The sequence below is a fragment of the Nanorana parkeri genome, unplaced genomic scaffold (genome assembly GCF_000935625.1).
Source record: "Nanorana parkeri isolate BGI_ZX_2015 unplaced genomic scaffold, ASM93562v1 scaffold2587, whole genome shotgun sequence".
Lineage (NCBI taxonomy): Eukaryota > Metazoa > Chordata > Amphibia > Anura > Dicroglossidae > Nanorana > Nanorana parkeri.
In genome coordinates this window covers 13,522-22,386 of record NW_017308855.1, presented here as the reverse complement: position 1 = coordinate 22,386, position 8,865 = coordinate 13,522, and the positions used below count along the sequence as shown (strand labels likewise).

At 48.1% G+C, this 8,865-nt stretch overlaps 1 protein-coding gene across 1 annotated transcript in view; it reads right to left on the bottom strand.

Annotated features, from left to right (window-relative positions):
* LOC108801967 (semaphorin-6D-like) overlaps window positions 1-7,054 on the bottom strand; it is a 52,213-nt gene extending 45,159 nt beyond the window's left edge. The window contains exons 1-4 of the mRNA XM_018573871.1: window positions 6,873-7,054; window positions 4,815-4,929; window positions 2,401-2,458; window positions 1,723-1,779 (exon numbers count right to left, since the gene is read on the bottom strand). Coding sequence (XP_018429373.1) covers window positions 1,723-1,779; window positions 2,401-2,458; window positions 4,815-4,929; window positions 6,873-6,981 — 339 coding nt within the window. The 5' untranslated portion in view covers window positions 6,982-7,054. The remainder of the gene's footprint in view (window positions 1-1,722; window positions 1,780-2,400; window positions 2,459-4,814; window positions 4,930-6,872) is intronic.
* Window positions 7,055-8,865: the final 1,811 nt, after the last annotated feature.

Genomic DNA, 8,865 nt, shown 5'->3' with positions numbered 1-8,865 from the left:
ACCCGCCGTTGCTGAGCTCAGCAAGAGAGATCCTCCGCTGTGCAACATCACAGCCGCCTCCTCCTGCGAGAGGAGCGGGGGGTCAGCTGCCGCTCAACTCCTACAGCATGCTCTTCTTAATTAAAGGCGAATTCTAATTAGTGCCGGAGTTAATTTCATTTTCCCTGGGCCAGCGGTTGCAGCTCTCTCTAATTTAGAAAATTTTCATTTGGAGAATGGGAACAAAAGGGCTGAGCCGACCGGGGGGAGGAGAGGTGGTAATTGTGTCTGAGATCACATACGCACATCTCTGCAGCTCGTAAAAGAGAGAGAGAAAAAAAGGAAATGTTCATCACAAGCTATTGTGTGAGGTACATTCCTAATTTACCCGTCTGGTCGTCTCGAGAACCTGCCTCAACCATTCAACCGTCGTCTCTATTGGTTTTCTAAAAGAACCTGCATTTCCGTGAACATCAATTCTCCTATAGGCAGGGCGTGTCCAATGCTTACCGGAGACGGCAATTGCAACAAAAAAAAAAGTATTTAATGGACAAATGAAAAGTTGGAGAAGAGGTGATATGGGGGGTGGTGTTGCCATAACCTGCAAAACTATTGGGGCTTAAAGGAGACCTACGGGGTTAAGGCTTTTCCCCATAGTTCTCCTTAGGGTAACGGGAGGACACAAACTAGCGTCCTCCCGTCACCCTAGGCTCAGTATACCGCGGTATACTGAGACGCCGCAGCTGAAGCGGATCCCGACAATTGTGCCGGGATCCGCCCAGCTGCGTGACTGACAGCTGGCTCTGCCTATCTAGAGGCAGAGCCAGCTGTACCCGCCCCGTCCGTTCCGCCAGTCAACGCTGGCGGATCGGAGCGGCCAGGGGGTGGAATCCAGCCCCTCCCCTGTCAAGGCAGAGAGACGTGACAGGATCGAGAGGTGATCGAACGCCGGTATGTGTTCCCTTACCTCCCGATCTAATGAGCCGACCTGTGACAGTCTCATTGTCACGGGTCGGCTAGAACTCCATAGTTCTCCTTTAAGAATTGTAGGACAGCCTCTAGGGAATGGCATGGCTGCAAATAGAAATGGCTGACTAGGACCTACCAATGGAACTATTGGCCTGAGTAATTGTGGAAGGGTTGAAATCGGAAGGTTGGAAGAGAATGGGATGGTTGGCGACACACAACTGGTCAACATATACCAAAGAAACTGGAAGGTTGGAAGAGAATGGGATGGAAGAGAATGGGATGGTTGGCGACACACAACTGGTCAACATATACCAAAGCAACTATTGGGGCTGAGGAGTTTTAAGACCGTGTCAAGGCAATGAGATGGCTGGAGACACATATTTGGCCATTTTGTAGTGAAACTACTGGGGATGAAGAATTGTAGGAAGAGCCTCAAGAGTTTGGGATGGTTGGAAAACAGAATTGGCCAATATATATATATATACCGGTGAAACAACTATGGCAGAACAACCTCTACATACCGATATAACTACTGGGACAGAAACCTTGATGGAGAGCCTCAAGACAATGGGATGGTTGGAGAGAAAGACTGGTCAACTTATATATATATGAGAAAAAAAGTTAAAGACAGAAGAAAGTTGGTGGCCAAACAACCAATGAAGCACTCACAAAATGTATTATTAGCCCTCTAGCACTGCTCACTAGTTATGATTCCTGAGTTGTGTTTTCGGAAAAGTCAATTTTACAAGGGAGTGACCCGAAATAATCACTTACCAGTGGTTTTCCCCGCACGGCACAGTTGTCCATGTTCTGCGTCTTCCATGTTATATACTGAAACGGAGAGGAAGAAGTGAGCATGGGGACTGACCACAATGTAATGCTTAGATATACGGGCTGAAGTAAAGGTTCCAGTGAAGCCCATAAGAACCAACCAACCCCAACCCATAACTTGCATTTCACATACTGGACTGGAATGTGACCGATGCCCTGAGTGTAGTAAGATCTTACTTCCTGGCACGGGCACCTCCCGTGTAAACGGGAGGCCATAATGTACTCCTCAGTATACCCTTTGTTTTATTTATTGTTTTAGCTTTTCCCATCTGGGTGACCAATCTAATCCAATTACAAAACTGGAAAACAATTAAATTGCATCTCCGGCCATTTTCTTTTTTAATTTTAATTGGGGTGGGAAGGGTTAGAACACCAGTCAAGGTTTCTGCGCTCTGCCAGATTCACCCTCTCTGTTTGTCCTGGTGACCATGGTGATTGGGAAAACCAAAATGTTATTGGTGTCACTGGAATGGATGGGAAACCTTCCAATGGGGGGGCACTTGTTCCCCTAACAACTGTCTAAAATTTGTTTTCCCCCTTTTGAGAGATAAATTGACCGTTGTGGTCTATGAGCATTACTTAGATTGAGTCTTAATAGTCTACCGGCGGTCACAGCCTCACCTTGTCGCTGGAGATGGCGTCTTTTGTTCTCCTGAGATCGATTGTGTATACGTAATCTCTAAAAAACAAACAAAACAATAAATAATTGAATTGACGTATTTGAGGAAATTATTCTCGACTGTCGGTGATCAACTGGCTAAAAACAATTTCCATTTTTTATCATGGCGGCCATGTTATTCTTAGCTTTCCTTCGCTTGTTTTTCGCTCCCTCTAAATTTAGACACGGTTGTCCTGCGCAGAGGGAAGTTCTTTTTTTTTTTTCCTTTTCTTAAAAACGGGTCTATTTTGGGCCGCATGAGAAGATTGTAATTTATTTAAAGCGTTTCCAAGCCATCCCCATTATCATCTCCTCAGGCAGGAACAGGTGAGGGAAATCTGCATTGTAATTATGCACATTCTCCTCTTGCCGCGACGTTGATGAATCATCTGTGGCTATAGATGTCGCAGAACAGATCTGGCGTGTCAGGAAATAAACGGTTACATACACACTTCTCGGTAAAAAAATGTACTCGGGGGAGGGGGGGCTTAGGTCTGTCTGAGTCACGCATGACCTCCACCTTTTTCAGAAAAGGTCGTGTACACCCATTGGAACACAAATAACTAACTCCAGACTCCATTGATGGGAGTAATTGTAGGTTTTTCTTCAGGCAGTTCAGCTAAAATGTACTCTTTAACCCTTTTTGGTGCCTCAGCCATCAAAGTACACTATATGGCCAACATTTTATGAACATCTGACCATCACAACCTGTATGAACTTGTTGGACATCCCATTCCAAACCCATTGGCATTAGAATGGAGTTGAGCTTCTTTGTGACCATAACGGACTCTACTCTTCTTGGAAGTGTCTGTGGGAATTTGTGGCCATTTATGAGGTCAAGTACTGATGTTGGATGAGAAGAACTGGCTCACAATCTGCGTTTAAATTCACCCCAAGGTGTTCTATCGGGTTGAGGTCAGGGCTGTGTGCAGGACACTCAAGTTTCTCCACACCAAACTCCTCAAACCATGTTGGACGAGAGGACCTGGCTCACAGTCTGGTTCCAATTGATCCCAAGATTTTCAAAAGGGTTGAGGTCAGGGCTTTATGCAGAAAACTCAAGTTCCTTCACACCAAACTGGTCGCACCATGTCTTTATGGAGCTGGCTTTGTACACAGGGGACAGTCATGGTGGAACAGAAAAAGTCTTTCTCAGAAGTTTCCAGTAGGGTTGAGATCTTGCCTCACGGCTCTGTGTAGGCCACTAATAAGCTGGTCAAACAATGTCGTTATACGGCTGGTTTTGCACAGGGGAACAGAAAAAGGTCTTCACCAAACTGTCATGGTGGAACAGAAAAGGTCATTCCCGGACGTCTCCAGTAGGGTTATGGTCTCAACTCACGTCTCTGTGTAGGCCACTCATGTTCCTCCACAATAAGCTGGTCAAACAATGTCATTATGGGGCTGGTTTTGCACAGGGGAACCAAAAAGGGCCTTCACCAACCTGTTACCATGAGGATGGAAGCCTGCAATTGTCTAAAACATGTTTGTATGTTGTAGCATTAACAGAACCCTTCACTGGAGACACCTCAACTCAATCATTTGGAGGGGGGTCCTCATACTTTTGGTCATTTAGTGTATCAGAGGGACAAATTGTCTCTCATGAGTTACTAAATTGCATTGCTTCTGGTTTCTACAGAAAGTGTCTAAAACATGTCTTTCCTTAGACAAATTGACAACAATTTGTAAACCATATGGTCATATGCCGGTAGGGGGACCCATCCAATTGATTGAGTTACAGTGATAGGCACTTTTACCATCTGACTAAGTGACTCCAGCTTGCATTATCCATACCATCTGTCATTTCTCTAGCAGCTGCACATTGACAGTTGACAGTGAAGATCCACAAGAACAATGCAGAGATTATTGAATTGATACATTCAGTAAGTACATGGCAGGCTTATAATATCTGTAGGGGATATTCCGCCACCAGAGTTCCTGTCCATTATGCAGTCCTAATCATCCTAGGGTGTTTCAGCTCTTCTTGTTGCATTCTCCATGAAACAAATTAAGACTGATACAGTCAACTGGGTGAATGAGATGCCTCTGTAATGGCCACGTGCAGACCCAGGAACTCAAGTACTGACCGCTCACCATGGGACTCCAGAGAAATATGAAAAGTTGGGTGAGTAGTATCCAGAATCTACCATCAGCTAAGGTAAGGATTGGGTGGACCAACCCTTTAAACATGCAACACAGCCTCCCGAGAAATATAAACAGTTGGGTGAGACGTATCCAGAATCTACCATAAAAATGAAGGTAAGGGTTGGGTGGACCAACCCTTTAAACATGCATCACAGCCTTCAATTAGATAAAAAATATAATTTCCCAGATAAAATTTTCCAGGAGAAAGTTGAATCTGATTAGCAATCCTCACCTTGCAGCCACAAACAAAGTTTGGTTGAGCCTGACCATCTTTTGGAAGTCCAGGCCGAGATGTGCCGCGTTCTCATCGCTGGCCAGTCCTCGAAACAACGGGTAGGATCTGGTGCCTTCGAAAGACAGATTAAGTATCGTTATTGGTGGTTTTGTCATGAGATGTAGCTAGGGCTCGTATATTACTAGAGCATGCAGGGACGGATTTCCCACAAGGCCATTGGGGCGGCAGGGAGTAAGGGGGGCAGCAGGGGTGTGGAATTCCTATCTCCCGATGCCTGGAACATGCAGTTCCGGGCGCCGGGCGGGTAGTTTGGATTGACGGGGAGGGGGGCACATTGAGGAACTTGGCCTTGGGGCAGCAGAGAGAGTAAATCCGGCCCTGAGAGCAAGATCTATTTTTCAAAAAGTATAAACTTTTTATAGTGGTTTGGATGTATTTTAGTCAATGAGGGAATTCAGAGAAGATGACGTTCTCCAAGCCTTATGAAAATCTTAAAATTAATCCGTCACCATTCATTTTCCAGTTCCGGTGGCCTTTTGTGGAGTGAAAAGTCATGAGAAGTCAGTCTATTAATTCCCTAGAGATATGTGAATTCACTATGGTGTGATGGAGGCAACTTGCGTGTCAAATTCTCATTAAAGGAGAACTATGAGGTCAGTGTTTTTCCCCATAGTTCTCCTAAGGGTCACGGGAGGACATACACTAGCGTACTCCCGTGACCCAAAGCTCAGTATATAGTGGGCTACGCGGTATACTGAGACCGCCACAGTCGGGACGGATCCCGACATTACCGTCGATCCACCCAGCTGAGTGATTGACAGCTATCTAGAGGCAGAGCCAGCTATACCCGCCCCCTCCCATGTTCGTTGCGCCAGTCAGCGCTAGAGGATCGGAGCGGGGAGGGAATCCCTGCGGGGAGCCGTGAGTGACAGTCACGGCTCTCTGCAGGGACGGGATCGAGAAGGGAGCGGGCGACGGTATGTGTTCGCTCATTTCCTGATCTATTGAGCCGACCTGTGACAGTCTCATTGTCACACGTCGGCTCGAACTATGAGGAGGAGTGAAAATCTCTCGCCTCATAGTTCTCCTTTAAAAAGCAACATATTAGTTTAATGGAGGTCCAACTCCAGTCAATAGGTTTCGTATAGCCTGGCGAAGGGTAACAACCTCAATAGGTTTGACCTGTCCCAATTACAAGGCGGCACATGGAAAGGAAGTGATGGGATATCACCCTTATGAGTGCCGGCACTATCTAGCTGGTAAGAGTCCTATCATAGCCTATCATAGCAGCGTTCCACCATTTATCATTCTCATTTCCTGTCCTGGTTTTATCAGACTGACTCCATTCCCTAGACCCTTGGTTCTCAACTGGTGGGTCATGACCCAAAAGTGGGTGGCGACCAGGGCCGGATTTCCCACAAGGCCCGGCCTTGGGGCAGCAGGGAGTAGAGGGGCAGCACAGCCGCCGGGTGGGTAGTTTTTTTTCTACATTTCGCCCTGCTTCGGGCAATTGAGGAACCCGGCCTTGTGGCAGCAGAGAGAGTAAATCCGGCCCTGGTGGCGACCCCGTGTTCAATGGGTCCCCACGTGCCTTCCACTTTTCAAAGTGAAAGGCTCCTTAGCATTGTCAGTTTCGCACCAAGCAGCCATTCAAAATATGCTGCCTGGTGCCGAGTGTCGGCGTGAGGTGGGGTGGGCTCGGAATATGGCTGCGAAGGAGCTCCATCCACACCTGCATTGCTTAACGCTCCCTCACGTGTCCTGCAGAGGTGCCTGGGCTGGAGTGATGTCGCATTCCGGCTCCCGGCACCTCTACAGGGTGTGCAAGGAAGCTATAGAAGTGGAAGCAAGCTCCATATGGATATATGGATGGAGCTCCATCACAGCACGGCAGCCCACACGGCGTTCCATTGCAGTGCAACTTGGGTGACGACTTAATAACCGAGGACAAATGTGGGTCTTGAGGTCACACAGGTTGAGGACCACGGCCCTAGACGATACAAGGGGCACATAGATAACGCTCAAAGGCCAAGAAGGACAGACTATGGTACTCACTTCCTGAATCGATGGTTCTGATGGGACTCATGTCCTTGGGGAACACCAGTGATGAGGACAGTAGACATCTGACGAGGAGAAGAACCACAACAAAAGGCACGTGGGACATTCTTGTGTTTTCCGCGTTGTAGCCGAATGTAGGGTTGGATCTGAGCTTCAGCCGATGTTCATTCTGGTCTTATTGGCTCTACAACGAGAAGACAACACCACACGTGAGAATAATGCAACCGTGGATACGCTAATGCTTGACAACTAATTACATTTCAGTTGACTGAGGAGCCATAGTTTCATCTACAGGAGGACGTTGAAAGTAGGCAAAGGAAGCTAAATCCTTCCTGTGGCACAGTTGGGTAGCCAAACTCCGGCCCTCCAGCTGTGGTGAGACTACAAATCCCATGAGGCATTGCAAGGCTTTGACAGCCACGGGCATGGCTCCCGGAGGCAGAAGCATGATGGAATTTGTAGTTGGAGGGCTGACGTTTGGCTACCACTGGTCTAAACTATGCTGGGGACCTCACAAAAGGTGGAGACCCACTGCGACCCTCTGTTCTTTAAGATTCAAAAAGTTGTAGAAGTTGTCACATAATATATATTTTAGGGGGAAAAAGTAAATTTATGACTTATGTTTGAGGAATCCTTTGGTTCTCGATCTACGTAGGGGGTCTACAGACCACTAGAAGGCTATGGCTGAGATAGAGTTGCCACCTTTTCTTCAAGTGAAACCTGAACACTTTAACGCATTTTGTTTTTTAGAATATAGAGGCGAGGCCGCCAGGGGGAGGGAGTAAGGAGACCGGCTATAAAGGGAGTAAGGAGACCGACGTCTCCAACACAACTTCCTGTTGAGAACTGGAATCCCAAGTGGTGTTGTCTACCCTGCCCAGTGTTCATCTGCTGGGTAACAGAACACCTCTCCCTCTCTTCATCTCCATACCATAAGTTGGGGGGGTGCTTTGTAGTCTAGTTTGGGAGAACTGAGACGGTTTGACCTCACGGCTTGGGAATTGGGGATTGGCGCCTTCACCTGCTGACCTCAACCAGCCACCAAGATTGGCGTAACGTCTACGTAAGCCGCAGCTGCGCCAATACGCCTAGAAATACGCGTGACGATAGAGGAGGTGGTTGGCCAGCGGCTACGAAGCGAACGCGTCATCTTCCACGGTGATAAAAACCCAGCGCAAGCCCCCGGCGGTGTCTTCACCTGCTGACCCCAACCAGCCACCAAGATTGGCGTAACGTCTACGTAAGCCGCAGCTGCGCCAATACAGCTAGAAATACGCGTGACGATAGAGGAGTCGGTTGGCCAACGGCTACGAAGTGAACGCGTCATCCCCCCGACGTCTCCCACGGTGATAAAAACCCAGCGCAAGCCCCCGGCGGTGTCTTCACCTGCTGACCTCAACCAGCCACCAAGATTGGCATAACGTCTACGTAAGCCGCAGCTGCGCAAATACGTCTAGAAATACGCGTGACGATAGAGGAGTCGGTTGGCCAACGGCTACGAAGCAAACGCGTCATCTCGCCCCCCCCCCCGGCGTCTCTCACGGTGATAAAACCTCGGTGGCGTCTTCACGCGACGGCGTCGTTTATCTCCCGATGACACAAAACAACAACTCGTGTCTGTTTTAATTTCGCGCGGCGTAATTTTTCTGTCTCCGTAGACTTTTTAATGCGACGGACCTCTTGAACCGCGATGCTGGGAAAACGCGCGGCGTGATTAATACGAACGTTGATCTAATCTGATATCGCGTCCGGACGGCCTGCGCTCCGTGTAAAAATATATTTATTGCCGGAACGTATCATCGGCTCGCTCTCTCTCTCCGCCGGCTGAGCCGACCCGGGCCGTTTCTCTCTCTCTCGCGCGCCGATCGCTCAGAACAAACAGGAGACAACGGGCGCCTCGGAGAATTCTCCGGCGTGACAACCGCCACTTATTCCATTTGCGGACAGAGAGAAACACGACTTGATGTTTTGAACGTTTAATTATGCATGT